The following is a 15,468-nucleotide window of genomic DNA, read 5'->3' as shown; positions in this document are numbered from 1 at the left end:
TTTATATTCTTAAAATCGTATTTGAAACCTAACCTTAACCAGACTGCTAACCTTAAGCCTAAACTTAAATTAAGAACAAAAAGCACATTTTCGTTTTCATGAATTTTTACGATATAGCCAGTTGACGATAGCCCAATTTTGACTTTGTGGAGATGGTAACTAGTGCCAACCCAGAAGGAGTTGCAACATTTGAAGTATCAAGAAGAAAGTATTCAACCTAGCTACCTTGCTGTTTCTATGTGTACGTATGAATCTTTATTAATATCAGTATTTGGAACCTAACTACTATACTACTTTAGAAACGTTAGCAAGTTAGCTACCTAACGGTTAGCCAGCACAGAGTAACCGATGCAATTCAAAACACGCTGTAGAATTATCGGTAGCTTTCTAGCTAGCTAGCTACCGTTGTTATACCAGAAAGCACGCCGTTCATCCATATCCGGATGTAAAGTGAATACTAAAATCTATCAAAGCTAGTCAACTGTCTGTAATCTCATATGTTCATGTCTTATTTTTAAATATCTGATGAGACCGATCTCCAGTAGTGTTGTCAGCTAGCTAACGGCTAACTAGCGAACGTTATTTATTTGAAATTGTGCATGATGAAATCTTTTGAGATGCACCATCTCGTTTTCAAGATGCAAATGGAAGGTGTTAATCCTTTGAATGGCCACAGCTTGGTCTAGTAACGCAACTTTCAAATTCACAAGCTGTCAGTGTTTAGCTAGTTAGCTAGCTGGCTGGACAGATGTTTGCTAAGATGTTTCCTAGGTGCTAATTACTAGCCTACACATTTAATGTTACAACCCTCTCGGGAAATTGACATGGCTGTTATTTGATCAACACAAAGAATAAACCTGTTATCTTCCTGCATGATTCCACCACAGCTCAAGATGACAAGCGTTTCCCTCCTGAGGAGTTGAAGCGCTGGAGCTCGCCTGGCCTTGAACATGAATTCACCAGAGGACAGTTCTTCCTTTTCCACTCAGAAGTCCTCAAATTGGACCAACCACCAAACATCTACTCCACAGCCAGGACTTAGCCCTGCTAGCCCAGTTCAAACACCTGTTTCAACCAACCCTGCTAGTCTGTCTCAATCACTAATTTCACCCCAGAAACAGAGGACAGCAGAGAAAGGAACCTCTGATCAGCCACATGGTGAAAGGCGCAAGAGGGGGAGGCCACCCAAAGACAAACCTCATACTGTCCCAGAACATCAGATCCAGTCCCCTTCAGATTCAGACCCAAGTTCACAGCGAAAGGAACAAACGAATGCTGTCACAGTGACACAGCCCCTGTCACCCAGCCCACCTGTGGGCACCTCTGAACTACCATCCCCCACCAAGGATTTACAGAGGGTGCAGCGTAACGAAGGGTCCCATCTCTGTAGTCCATCTGTAGAACATGGAGATACAAGCAGCCATAATGTCCTAATTGCTGGAGATCACACATATTCACTGACCAGAGAGCTAGAGGCTGAACCATTTGTTTCACCCCAGAAACAGAGGACAGCAGAGAAAGGAACCTCTGATCAGCCACACGGTGGACGGCGCAAGAGGGGGAGGCCACCCAAAGACAAACCTCATACTGTCCCAGAACATCAGATCCAGTCCCCTTCAGATTCAGACCCAAGTTCACAGCCACACGGTGAACGGCGCAAGAGGGGGAGGCCACCCAAAGACAAACCTCATACTGTCCCAGAACATCAGATCCATCAGGGCCTAACAGATACACACCCATGTTCACAGCCAGAGGACCAAACAGAGGCTGAGACACAGTCCTTGACACCCAACTCACCTGCGCCTGGCCCTGAGGACAGGTGTCCGGCACCGGTGACAAAGAGGAAGTATACAAAAAAATCGGAGACCCCTAAGGTAGACCAGCCGCAGGAGACTGGCCAGCCGCAGGAGACTGACCAGCCGCAGGAGACTGACCAGCCGCAGGAGACTGACCAGCCGCAGGAGACTGACCAGCCGCAGGAGACTGACCAGTCACAGGAAATCCAGTCCCCTTCAGATTCAGACCCAAGTTCACAACGAGAGGAACAAACGAATGCTGTCACAGTGACACATCCCCTGTCACCCAACTCACCTGCGCCTGGCCCCGAGGACAGGTGTCCTGCACCGGTGACAAAGAGGAAGTATACAAAAAAATCGGAGACCCCTAAGGTACACCAGCCGCAGGAGACTGACCAGCCGCAGGAGACTGACCAGCCGCAGGAGACTGACCAGCCGCAGGAGATCCAGTCCCCTTCAGATTCAGACCCATGTTCACAACGAGAGGAACAAACGAATTCTGTCACAGTGACACATCCCCTGTCACCCAGACCACCTGTGCCTGAGGACAGGTGTCAGTCACCTGATGCCCTAACAGAGGTTGTGACACAGCCCCTGTCACCCAGACCACCTGTGCCTGAGGACAGGTGTCAGTCACCTGATACCCTAACAGAGGTTGTGACACAGCCCCTGTCACCCAGACCACCTGTGCCTGAGGACAGGTGTCAGTCACCTGATGCCCTAACAGAGGTTGAGACACAGTCCCTGTCACCCAGACCACCTGTGCCTGAGGACAGGTGTCAGTCACCTGATACCCTAACAGAGGTTGTGACACAGCCCCTGTCACCCAGCCCACCTGTGCCTGAGGACAGGTGTCAGTCACCTGGTGCCCTAACAGAGGTTGTGACACAGCCCCTGTCACCCAGCCCACCTGTGCCTGAGGACAGGTGTCAGTCACCTGGTGCCCTAACAGAGGTTGTGACACAGCCCCTGTCACCCAGCCCACCTGTGCCTGAGGACAGGTGTCAGTCACCTGGTGCCCTAACAGAGGTTGTGACACAGCCCCTGTCACCCAGCCCACCTGTGCCTGAGGACAGGTGTCAGTCACCTGGTGCCCTAACAGAGGTTGTGACACAGCCCCTGTCACCCAGCCCACCTGTGCCTGAGGACAGGTGTCAGTCACCTGATGCCCTAACAGAGGTTGAGACACAGCCCCTGTCACCCAGACCACCTGTGGGCACCTCTGAACTACCATCCCCCACCAAGGATTTACAGAGGGTGCAGCGTAACGAAGGGTCCCATTTCTGTAGTCCATCTGTAGAACAAGGAGATACAAGCAGCCATAATGTCCTAATTGCTGGAGATCACACAGACTCACTGACCAGAGAGCTAGAGGCTGAACCATTTGTTTCACCCCAGAAACATAGGACAGCAGAGAAAGGAACCTCTGATCAGCCACACGGTGAACGGCGCAAGAGGGGGAGGCCACCCAAAGACAAACCTCATACTGTCCCAGAACATCAGATCCAGTCCCCTTCAGATTCAGACCCAAGTTCACAGCCACACGGTGAACGGCGCAAGAGGGGGAGGCCACCCAAAGACAGGAAACCTCATACTGTCCCAGACCATCAGATCCATCAGGGCCTAACAGATACACACCCATGTTCACAGCCAGAGGACCAAACAGAGGTTGAGACACAGTCCTTGACACCCAACTCACCTGCGCCTGGCCCTGAGGACAGGTGTCCGGCACCGGTGACAAAGAGGAAGTATACAAAAAAATCGGAGACCCCTAAGGTAGACCAGTCGCAGGACACTGACCAGCCGCAGGAGAGTGAGAATTTGAGCAAGAGGAAACGTGCATCTAAAACGTCACAGACCTCCAAGGTAGCTCAATCGCAGGAGACTGTCCAATCGCAGAAGACTGTCCAGTCGCAGGAGACTGTGAGGAAGTGGAAACATACTAGAAAGTCACAGGAAACTGTGGGAAATAGGGAAAAGATATCTGAAATATCGCTGAAGCGTAAGCTAGAGTCACAAGTGGAGACTGTAAAAAAGAAAAAATATACTAAGAAATCAAAGAGCCATAATGTAGTCTCTGCCAACCCTGTGCTATCTGCAGACCTCTCCCCCAGCGTTTCCTCTTCCACACACAACCCTCCTGGTGTCCCAAAGAGAAAACATAGAAAAATACCACAGAGCCACAGGGTAGACTCTGAGATCCTCTCTTCATTCCCTGTTCTATCTTCAGAACTCTCTTCTGGCCTAAAGAGGAGCCTCTCTCCTACTCTCAGCCCTCCTGGCGTCTCTTCCTCGACAAACACACCTAAGAGAGGCAGAACTAAGGGGGTCCAGCAGCAGATCTGTCTTAGCTCCACCCCAGGCCCCAGATCCTCCATAGGAACAGTCGACCCTTTCTCTGTCTCTCTGTCTCCCCTGGCCCCCAGCTCTAAGCCAGACAGCCCTCAGAACACCTCACCTGTCACCTGGAAGCTGTTAGAACATCTGGACAAGGTACTGTATAATCTTCATCAACACTGAGTCGAAACAGACAGGATGTGACGTTATGCACTGAGAGACAATTTGCCTTGACAATGGAGAATCTCTATTGAAAAGGTGTTTTAGTCCAGGCTTAGGCTTATTCTCTGTAGATTGTAGTAAATGCTTAAAGTATTCAACATTCAGTAACTTTCTCTCTTTCAGATTCCAGAGCCAGACGAAGCTGTACCCAGCAGTAAATCTTGGGGTAAACCCAGAGGTCGACCAAGGAAGGACCCGGCTGGAGTGAAGAAGCCGGCTGTAGTGAAGGGAGTGAAGAAGCCGGCTGTGGTGAAGGGAGTGAAGAGGCCGGCTGTGGTGAAGGGAGTGAAGGAGCCGGCTGTGGTGAAGGGAGTGAAGAGGCCGGCTGTGGTGAAGGGAGTGAAGAGGCCGGCTGTGGTGAAGGGAGTGAAGGAGCTGGCTGTAGTGAAGGGAGTGAAGAGGCCGGCTGTGGTGAAGGGAGTGAAGAGGCCGGCTGTGGTGAAGGGAGTGAAGAGGCCGGCTGTGGTGAAGGGAGTGAAGAGGCCGGCTGTGGTGAAGGGAGTGAAGGAGCCGGCTGTAGTGAAGGGAGTGAAGGGGCCGGCTGTGGTGAAGGGAGTGAAGGGGCCGGCTGTGGTGAAGGGAGTGAAGGGGCCGGCTGTGGTGAAGGGAGTGAAGGGGCCGGCTGTGGTGAAGGGAGTGAAGGGGCCGGCTGTGGTGAAGGGAGTGAAGGGGCCGGCTGTGGTGAAGGGAGTGAAGAGGCCGGCTGTAGTGAAGGGAGTGAAGAGGCCGGCTGTAGTGAAGGGAGTGAAGAGGCCGGCTGTAGTGAAGAGGCCGGCTGTAGTGAAGGGAGTGAAGGGGCCGGCTGTAGTGAAGGGAGTGAAGAGGCCGGCTGTAGTGAAGGGAGTGAAGAGGCCGGCTGTAGTGAAGAAGCCGGCTGTGGTGAAGGGAGTGAAGAGGCCGGCTGTAGTGAAGGGAGTGAAGAGGCCGGCTGTAGTGAAGAAGCCGGCTGTGGTGAAGGGAGTGAAGGGGCCGGCTGTAGTGAAGGGGCCGGCTGTAGTGAAGGGAGTGAAGGGGCCGGCTGTAGTGAAGGGAGTGAAGAGGCCGGCTGTAGTGAAGAGAGTGAAGAACCCGGCTGTAGTGGAGAGAGTGAAGAACCCGGCTGTAGTGGAGAGAGTGAAGAACCCGGCTGTAGTGGAGAGAGTGAAGAACCCGGCTGCAGGGAAGAGAGTGAAGAACCCGGCTGCAGGGAAGAGAGTGAAGAACCCGGCTGTAGTGGAGAGAGTGAAGAACCCGGCTGTAGTGGAGAGAGTGAAGAACCCGGCTGTAGTGGAGAGAGTGAAGAACCCGGCTGTAGTGGAGAGAGTGAAGAACCCGGCTGTAGTGGAGAGAGTGAAGAACCCGGCTGCAGGGAAGCGAGTGAAGACTCGGTGTGGAAAGAAGGTGAAGACTGCAGCAGAGGGAGGTTCCCAGACCTGCAGCTCAGAGGAGGGGCCTCCAGCCAAGCACAGACGTAGAAGCAGGAAGGGCCATACAGCAGAGGGAGTGGAGAGAGTCGGACTGCAGAGTGACGACAGCAGCAGCTCTCAGCCAATCCAATGCTCCAGACCACGGTTTGAGCCACTGGAGTTGGACTCACCGGACGAAGACACAGGAGATGCCTCCCTGTCCTCAAACCTGTCCATCGAACTGAGCCTACAGGAAGACCACCTGACATCACTTCCTCTTGAAGAGGAGGAGGAAGAGCAGGAGGATGAGGAAGATCTTCCCAGTTTCTTAAATAACACAAGTGAGTTAGTGTGATTGTGTGGATGGTTGATAAACTCCCTCCCTGACATGACGCCTGCAAAAATCGTACATTGTTTTTAATTACACTGAACAAAAATATAAACGCAACATGCAAGAATTTCAAAGATTTTACAGTTCATATAAGGAAATCAGTCAATTGAAATAAATTCATTAGGCCCTAATCTATAGATTTCACATGACTGGGAATACAGATGTGCATCTGTTGGTAACAGATAATTTAAAACAAAAGTAGAGGCATGGATCAGAAAACCAGTCAGTATCTGGTGTGATCACCATTTGTCTCATGCAGCGCGACACATCTCCTTCACATAGAGTTGATCAGGCTGTTGATTGTGGCCTTTGGAATGTTGTCCCACTCCTCTTCAATGGCTGTGCGAAGTTGTTGGATATTGGCGAGAACGGTAGCACGCTGTCGTACACGCCGATCCAGAGCATCCCAAACATGCTCAATGGGTGACAGTCTGGTGAGTATGCAGGCCATGGAAGAACTAGGACATTTTCAGCTTGCAGGAAATGTGAAAAGATCCTTGCGACATGGGGCCGTGCGTTATCATGCTGAAACATGAGGTGATGGTGGTGGATGAATGGCCTCGGGATCTCTTCACGGTATCTCTGTGCATTCAAATTGCCATCGATAAAATGCAATTGTGTTCGTTGTCCGTAGCTTATGCCTGCCCATACCATAACCCCACTGCCAACATGGGGCACTTTGTTCACAACGTTGACATCAGCAAACTGCTCGCCTACATTTGAAACTGCGATTCATACATGAAGAGCACTCTTCTCCAGCGTGCCAGTGGCCATCGAAGGTGAGCATTTGCCCACTGAAGTCAGTTAAGACGCCGAGCTGCAGTCAGGTCAAGACCCTGGTGAGAACGACAACCACGTAGAATACCTTCCCTGAAACGGTTTCTGACAGTTTGTGCAGAAATTCGTTGGTTGCGCAAACCCACAGTTTCATCAGCTGTCCAGGTGGCTGGTCTCAGATGATCCAACAGGTGAAGAAGCCAGATGTTGAGGACCTGGGCTGGCATGGTTACACGTGGTCTGCGGTTGTGAGGCCGGTTTGAAGTACTGCCAAATTCTCTAAAACAAATTTGGAGGTGGCTTATGGTAGCGAAATTAACATTGCATTATCTGGCAACAGCTCTGGTGGACATTCCTGCAGTCAGCATGCCAATTGCACGCTCCCTCAAAACAAATTGTATTGTGACAATTGCACATTTAGTGGCCTTTTATTGTCCCCAGCACAAGGTGCACCTGTGTAATGATCATGCTATTTAATCTTGATATGCCACACCAGTCAGGTGGATGGATTATCTTGGCAAAGGAGAAATGCTCACTAACAGGGATGTAAACAAATTTGTGTACAAAATTAGAGAGAAATAAGCTTTTTGTGCTTATGGAACATTTCTGGGATCTTTTATTTCAGCTCATGAAACATGGGACCCACACTTTACATGTTGCGTTTATATTTTTGTTCAGTATATAAATAATTATTTGTCTCTTTCAGAGCCGCTGTCCATAACAGAGGGAATATGTGTTTGGTGCAAATTTAGAAATTATCCTTTCTGGCCGGCAATGGTGAGTGAGTGGATCTGTGCTCCAACAACATAAAAAGGTGAGATGTGGTGGGGACGTGTTAGAGTTGACAACAACTCCTCTTATCATCAGGTGAAAAGCGTGAACCGAAAGATGAAGAAAGCCAGCATTGTGTTTATTGACAACCTGCTGTTTGACAAGAAGAGGATACGAAAAGGGTAGGAACCTTAACTCTGTTTAAACCCTTTTCCACTCATTCTTTAGTAATGAACCTTTCTTCCCATATTAACCATCATGTTTTTTCCGTTTCTTTTCCAGCTTCTCTGTGGCCCTAAAAACATTGAAGCCTTTTGACTGTGAAGAGGCTGATCAGCTTGTGGTAAGGTTGTCTGAAACAGACAACTCCTTTATGAATACTGTCTCCATACAACTAATATATAGTATAGATACAGCTGTTTTTGTATATGTATTCCTGGTGACTGGTGTGTTGATGATGTTTGCTGTTGTCTGTAGTGTAAAGCCAGAGAGAGTTATGATGCTGCCATCAAATGGTGCCTGGAGCTGATTGCCGACTATAGAATCCGTATCGGTAAACAATTCTACTACGCTTCTCTTAGAATGAGCACTATGCACCTGCTTTCCGGACCCTGATGAAGTTCATTATTTGTGTGTTGTGGTGTCCTTGATGTTTTTATTGTGTTTGCAGGATGCGGCTTCACCGGTTCCTTCATTGAATACTTTTCAGATGACATAAGTAAGTTCGTCTATTCACTGCTCTTAGATGTTGGTACTTTGCTATCCAATGTTTAACTTCATCCCAATGCTGCCTGTTCTTAATTTAAGATGGTCATTTATAGTACAACAGAATGTATTCTCTAACTGACCTGACGAAATATAATATGTGTGAAATGCTTGATAATGTATGTGATATCAACAGAGAAGTATATTTTCTGGGTGTTTTAAATGTTGACTGGCTATCGTCAAGCTGCCCACTCAGGAAAAACCTTAACTGTACCCAGTGCCTGCAACCTGGATCAGGTTGTCAGTCAACCTACAGGCTAGTTACAAACAGCACAGGAATTAAATCATCAACATGTATTGATCACCTAATCGTCCCCAGCTTCCAATTGGTTCATTCATCTCCCCTGTAACTATTCCCCAGGTCGTTGCTGTAAATGAGAATGTGTTCTCAGTCAACTGACCTGGTTAAATAAATAAACATCTTTATTAACGCTGCAGATATTTGCTTTAAAGCAGTATCCAAATCCGTAGGATGTAGTGATCACAATATAATAGCCCTATCTAGGAAAACCAAAGTTCCAAAGGCTGGGTCTAATATAGTGTATAAGAGGTCATACAATAAGTTTTGTGGTGATTCATATGTTGTTAATGTAAAGAATATTTGCTGGTCTGTGGTGTGTAATGAGGAGCAACCAGACGCTGCACTTGACGCATTTATGAAACTACTTATTCCAGTTACTAATAAGCACGCAGCCATTAAGAAAATGACTGTAAAAACTGTTAAATCCCCTTGGATTTATGAGGAATTGAAAAATTGTATGGTTGAGAGGGATGAGGCAAAAGGTATGGCAATTAAGTCTGGCAGCCCAACCGATTGGCAAACGTACTGCAAATTAAGAAATCATGTGACTAGACTAAATAAAAATAAACTACTCTATGAAACAAAGATAAATTACATATAAAGCTTTGGGGCACCTTAAAATGAAATTGTGGGGAAAAAAGCCAACTTGGCTCTTTCATTCACTAAATCATATGGCTCATTCATCACAAAGCCCACTGATATTGCCAACTACTTTAATGACTTTTTCATTGGCAAGATAAACAAACTTAGGGATGACATGCCAGCACCAAACGCTGACCCTACACATCCAAGTATATCGGACCAAATTATGAAAGACAAGAATTGTACTTTTGAATTTCGTAAAGTCGTTGTGGTAGAGGTGAAAAAATGATTGTTGTCTATCAACAATGACAAGCCAGCAGGGTCTGACAATTTGGATGGAAAATTACTGAGGATAATAGCAGACGATAATGTCACTCCTATTTGCCACATCTTCAATTTAAGCCTACTAGAGAGCGTTTGCCCTCAGGCCTGGAGGGAAGCTAAAGTCAGACCGTTACCCAAGAATTGTAAAGCCCCCTTTACTGGCTCAAATAGCTGACCAATCAGCCTGTTACCAACCCTTTGTAAACTTCTGGAGAAAATTGTGTTTGACCATTATACAATGCTATTTCACAGAAACCAAATTGACAACAGAATTTCAGCATGCTTATAGGGAAGGACACTCTACAAGCACAGCACTTACACAAATGACTAATGATTGGCTGAGAGAAATTGATGATAAAATAATTGTGGGGGTTGTCTTGTTAGACTTCAGTGCTGCTTTTGACATTATCGATCATAGTCTGATGCTGGAAACACTTATGTGTTATGGCTTTACACCCCCTGCTATAATGTGGATAAAGAGTTACTTGTCTAACAGAACACAGAGGATGTTCTTTAATGGAAGCCTCTCAAATATAATCCCGTTAGAATCAGGAATTCCCCAGGGTAGCTGTTTAGGCCCCTTGCTTTTTCCAATTTTCACTAACGACATACCACTGACTTTGAGTAAAGCCAGAGTGTCTATGTATGCGGATGACTCAACACTATACAGTGGGGCAAAAAAGTATTTAGTCAGCCACCAATTGTGCAAGTTCTCCCACTTAAAAAGATGAGAGGCCTGTACTTTTCATCATAAGTACACGTCAACTATGACAGACAAAATTAGGGGAAAAAATCCAGAAAATCACATTGTAGGATTTTTAATGAATTTATTTGCAAATTATGTTGGAAAATAAGTATTTGGTCAATAACAAAAGTTTATCTCAATACTTTGTTATATACCCTTTGTTGGCAATGACACAGGACACAATACTTTTTTGCCCCACTGTACATGTCACCAACTACAGCGACTGAAATGACTGCAACACTCAACAAAGAGCTGCAGTTAGTTTCAGAGTGGGTGGCAAGGAATAAGTTAGCCCTAAATATTTCTAAAACTAAAAGCATTGTATTTGGAACAAAACACTCACTTAACCCTAAACTTCAACTACATATTGTAATAAATCATGTGGAAATTGAGCAAGTTGAGATGACTACACTGCTTGGAGTAACCCTAGATTGTAAACTGTCATGGTCAAACATATTGATGCAGTAGTAGCTAAGATGGGGAGAAGTCTGTCCATAATAAAGCGATGCTCTGCCTTCCTAACAACACTATCAACAAGGCAGGTCCTATAGGCCCTAATTTTGTCGCACCTTGGCTACTGTTCAGTTGTGTGGTCAGGTGCCACAAAAAAAGACTGAGGAAAATTGCAATTGGCTCAGAACAGGGCAACACGGCTGGCCTTTGGATGTACACAGAGAGCTAACATTAATAATATTCATGTCAATCTATCCTGGCTGAAAGTGGAGGAGAGATTGACTTCATCACTACTTTTATTTATGACTGGTATTGACATGTTGAATGCACCGAGCTGTCTGTCTAAACTACTAACACACAGCTCAGACACCCATGCATACCCCACAAGACATGCCACCAGAGGTCTCTTCATAGTCCCCAAGTCCAGAACAGACTATGGGAGGCACACAGTACTACATAGAGCCATGACTAAATGGAACTCTATTCCACATCAAGTAACTGACACAAGCAGTAAAATTTGATTTAAAAAAAAAAAACTGATAAAAAAAACACCTTATGGATCAACGGGGACTGTGAAGCAACACAAACATTGGCACAGGCGCATGCACACACACACACGCAATATACATACAGTTGAAGTCGGAAGTTTACATACACCTTAGCCAAATACATTTTAAACTCAGTTTTTCACAATTCCTAACCTTTAATCCTACTTAAAATTATCTGTCTTAGGTCAGTTAGGATCACCACTTTATTTTAAGAATGTAAAATGTCGGAATAATTGTAGAGAGAATTATTTATTTCAGATTTTATTTCTTTCATTACAGTCCCAGTGGGTCAGAAGTTTACATACACTCAATTAGTATTTGGTAGCATTCCCTTTAAATTGTTTAACTTGGGTCAAACGTTTCGGGTAGCCTTCCACTAGCTTCCCACAATAAGTTGCGTGAATTTTGGCCCATTCCTCCTGACAGAGCTGGTGTAACTGAGTCAGGTTTGTAGGCCTCCTTGCTCGCACATGCTTTTTCAGTTCTGCCCACAACTTTTCTGTAAGATTGAGGTCAGGGCTTTGTGATGGCCACTCCAATACCTTGACTTTGTTGTCCTTAGGCCATTTTTGTCCCAACTTTGGAAGTATGCTTGGGGTCATTGTCCATTTGGAAGACCCATTTGCGACCAAGCTTTAACTTCCTGACTGATGTCTTGAGATGTTGCTTCAAGATATCCACATAATTTTCCTACCTCATGATGCCATCTATTTTGTGAAGTGCACCAGTCCCTCCTGCAGCAAAGCACCCCCACAACATGATGCTGCCACCCTCGTGCTTCACGGTTGGGATGGTATTCTTCAGCTTGCAAACCTTCCCCTTTTTCCTCCAAACATAACGATGGTCATTATAGCCATAAGGTTCTATTTTTGTTTCATCAGACCAGAGGACATTTCTCCAAAAAGTATGATCTTTGTCCCCATGTGCAGTTGCAAACCGTAGTCTGGCTTTTTTATGGCAGTTTTGGAACTGTGGCTTCTTTCTTGCTGAGGTTATGTTGATATAGAACTCGTTTTACTGTGGATATAGATACTGTGGATATAGATACTTTTGTACCGGTTTCCTCCAGCATCTTCACAAGATCCTTTGCTGTTGTTCTGGGATTGATTTGCACTTTTCGCACCAAAGTACTTTCATCTCTAGGAGACAGAACTCATCTCCTTCCTGTGCGTTATGACAGCTGCGTGGTCCCATGGTGTTTATACTTGCCTACTATTGTTTGTATAGATGAATGTGGTACCTTCAGGTCTTTGGAAATTGCTCCAAAGGATGAACCAGACTTGTGGAGGTTATAATTTCTTTTGTTGATTTTTCCTTTTTTCTTGACATCATGGGAAAATCAGAGGCACTGAGTTTGAAGGTAGGTCTTGAAATACATCCACAGGTACACCTCCAATTGACTCAACTGATGTCAATTAGCCTATCAGAAGCTTCTAAAGCCCTGACATCATTTTCTGGAATTTTCCAAGCTGTTTAAAGGCACAGTCAACTTAGTGTATCTAAACTTCTGACCCACTGGAATTGTGATACAGCAAATTATAAGTGAAATAATCTGTCTGTAAACAATTGTTGGAAAAATGACTTGTCATGCACAAAGTAGATGTCCTAACCGACTTGCCAAAACTATACTTTGTTAACAAGAAATGTGTGGAGTGGTTGAAAAACGAGTTTTAATGACTCCAACCTAAGTGTATGTAAACTTCCGACTTCAACTGTGCACATGGATTTAGTACTGTAAATATGTGGTAGTGGTGGAGTAGGGGTCTGAGGGCACACATTGTGTTGTGACTGTATTGTAATATTTTGTAAAATTGTATAAACTGCCTTAATTTTGCTGGACCCCAGGAAGAATGGGGATCCATATTAAATACAAATAAAGGTGAGGGAGATGGATAAATAGATAACCTGCCTGATCCACCCCCAGGCTGTCCTGTGAGGAGACGTTATCCTCAGAGTACCTCTGACCTCAACTTCCCCAGTAAGCTGATGTTGGAGGAGCAGTTTTTGACCTCTGACCTTGGGGAGGAAGAGGAGGAGGGCAGCGGCCGGCAGGAGGAGGAGGAGAGGAAGAAGAGGAGGAGGAGGAGGAGGAAGCTGCTGCCTGACCGCTCCAAGGCAGCACGTAACCGTGCCAATGAGAAACTGGTGGACTTCATCGTTAAGCAACGCCGGGTGGAGACACGCCTTCTAGTGAGTAACCATACCGATGCCGCCTCCACTCTCCCAGGCACTCAATAGGTTCTCTTCTCTGTCTGTCAGTATCAGATTTTCTCCCTTCATTCCCCTCATTCCTCTTTCTTGCTCTCTCCCTTCTCCCATCCTTCTCTCTCTCCCCATCCCCCTCTTTCTAACCCCAGGGTGTGATCAGGTCTCTCTGTATATGATAACCTCTCTCTCTCCCCCCCAGGGTGTGATCAGGTCTCTCTGTATATGATAACCTCTCTCTCTCCCCCCCAGGGTGTGATCAGGTCTCTCTGTATATGATAACCTCTCTCTCTCCCCCCCCAGGGTGTGATCAGCGGGCAGCAACAATCTAAGTGGTTGCGATGGTTCCTGGCAGCCAGCCGGTCAGTAGTGGACACCTACCTGGAGGATGAGGAGCAGCTGGACCTGGTGTATCAGTACCTGAGGGGGGTGTATGAGACCGCCCCCCTCACCGCCCCCTGCCTGGCTGACGTAGACCGGATACGCCTCGTACTGGACGTCCTCTTACCTGAGGTCACAATGCAATAGGAAACAACTTTATTGTCCATCGACACACGCAATGTATTTTTGCTGTGTGTTTTTATATTCGCCCTTCTTTACTGTTGAAGTGACGTTGAATTAGTTTAAATTCAATTATTCTAAAGTTTTCTTCTCCTGCAGGCTATCATCTATGCCATAGCTGGAGTGGACAAGTTGTCACTGGTGAAGGCAGAGGACAAATACCTAAAAGGGCCCTGTCTGAGTAAAAGGTAAGAGAGGAGAAGTGTGTTAGCCCACTGAACTAAAGCCTAGGCATTAGCTTGGGCAGCTAACCCAAGTCAGGTTTAACACACCAGTTCCCACATCTGTTTTCCTTTCCCTCCTTCCTCTCCTCAGGGAAAGAGAGGAGTTTGATTGGATGATCGAGCAACAGATGAAGATGAAAGCATCGATTGGTCAGCGTCCTGCGACCTGAACACCACACTGCCTACTTGGCTTCCAGCCGTCAGACTTCAGCCGAGATTAAATCCGAGGGCATGTTGTATAGTGCTTGACATTTGAAGGTCATTTCTGATTGAGATGACATCTGCAGCGTTTAACCATGAATGCAATCTCCACAAATGCGGCAACGTTGCATTTAGTCCCCAAGTTTCCAAATCTCAACAAAACTGTTGAGCATTCTGGGCCATTCAGAACTGTCTCTGAGGACATTCAACTGCTGTAGTTCAAAGTTCATACTAGCAGTGGTGTGACTGTGAACGTGAAACTCCTGGGAGGACGTACACCGCTGTTTAGACCAACTACCACAGTATTTTATCCATCATGGTTGCCCGTTAAGGCTGGATGACTGTAAATTCTGTAAATACTGGTCTATTTTTATATAGAAAAGGAATGTCTTTTTTTTTTTTTTTATAGTAATATTTTAATTCCTCTTCCTGTTTGAATTCCTGTCTAATTATGTGGTCATGTAAGGTTAGCTTGTCGGTACCTTCATCTATACCTATTTCTTGGTGACAGACATATAACATTCTTAACGTGAATCATGTCAGCTCAATAAAGCTTCCTCAGTCATCTAGTTTGCTTCTTATTGGTATATTGAGGCCCAAATGGCACCCTGTTTTCTTCATAGTGCACTTCTTTTGACCAGGGCCCAGGTAGTGCACTATATAGGTAATAGCGTGCCATTTAAGACACAACCCATGACTTGCAATGGCAGTACAGGAATGAGACTATTCCCCCATGACAGGTCAATAATGAATGCATGCAAGTCTGGTGACGGATTTTATTTGTATTATATTTATAACTACAAAAAAATATGTTGCTTGTCTAATGTCTCTTCAATCATGGAACTCACAAGGCACTTCCTGGTTGCTCTGTGGTTGCTAT

General features: G+C 46.0%; 1 protein-coding gene across 17 annotated transcripts; it reads left to right on the top strand.

Moving 5' to 3' along the window:
- On the top strand, positions 1-15,157 carry LOC115157520 (serine/arginine repetitive matrix protein 2). 17 transcript variants are annotated; one of them, XM_029705850.1, is made up of 14 exons: positions 3-241; positions 888-1,155; positions 1,645-1,709; positions 2,001-4,289; positions 4,479-6,081; positions 7,615-7,685; positions 7,776-7,861; positions 7,962-8,022; positions 8,157-8,232; positions 8,350-8,397; positions 13,322-13,587; positions 13,906-14,115; positions 14,263-14,351; positions 14,479-15,157. In XM_029705850.1, the coding sequence occupies exons 2-14, from the start codon at positions 951-953 to the stop codon at positions 14,555-14,557; spliced, it is 5,148 nt and encodes a 1,715-aa protein (XP_029561710.1). In that variant the 5' UTR covers positions 3-241; positions 888-950; the 3' UTR covers positions 14,558-15,157. The 17 variants fall into 17 exon arrangements, with proteins under 17 accessions (XP_029561704.1, XP_029561701.1, XP_029561706.1 ...); XM_029705852.1 differs by having other exon boundaries at positions 5-241; positions 888-1,558; positions 1,664-1,704; positions 3,295-4,289; XM_029705854.1 differs by having other exon boundaries at positions 6-241; positions 1,645-1,704; positions 3,295-4,289.
- The last annotated feature ends 311 nt before the right edge of the window (positions 15,158-15,468 follow it).

Source organism: Salmo trutta, chromosome 21, assembly GCF_901001165.1.
Source record: "Salmo trutta chromosome 21, fSalTru1.1, whole genome shotgun sequence".
Lineage (NCBI taxonomy): Eukaryota > Metazoa > Chordata > Actinopteri > Salmoniformes > Salmonidae > Salmo > Salmo trutta.
Note: the sequence above shows the minus strand (reverse complement) of the source record. Positions and strands in the feature narration are given on the sequence as shown.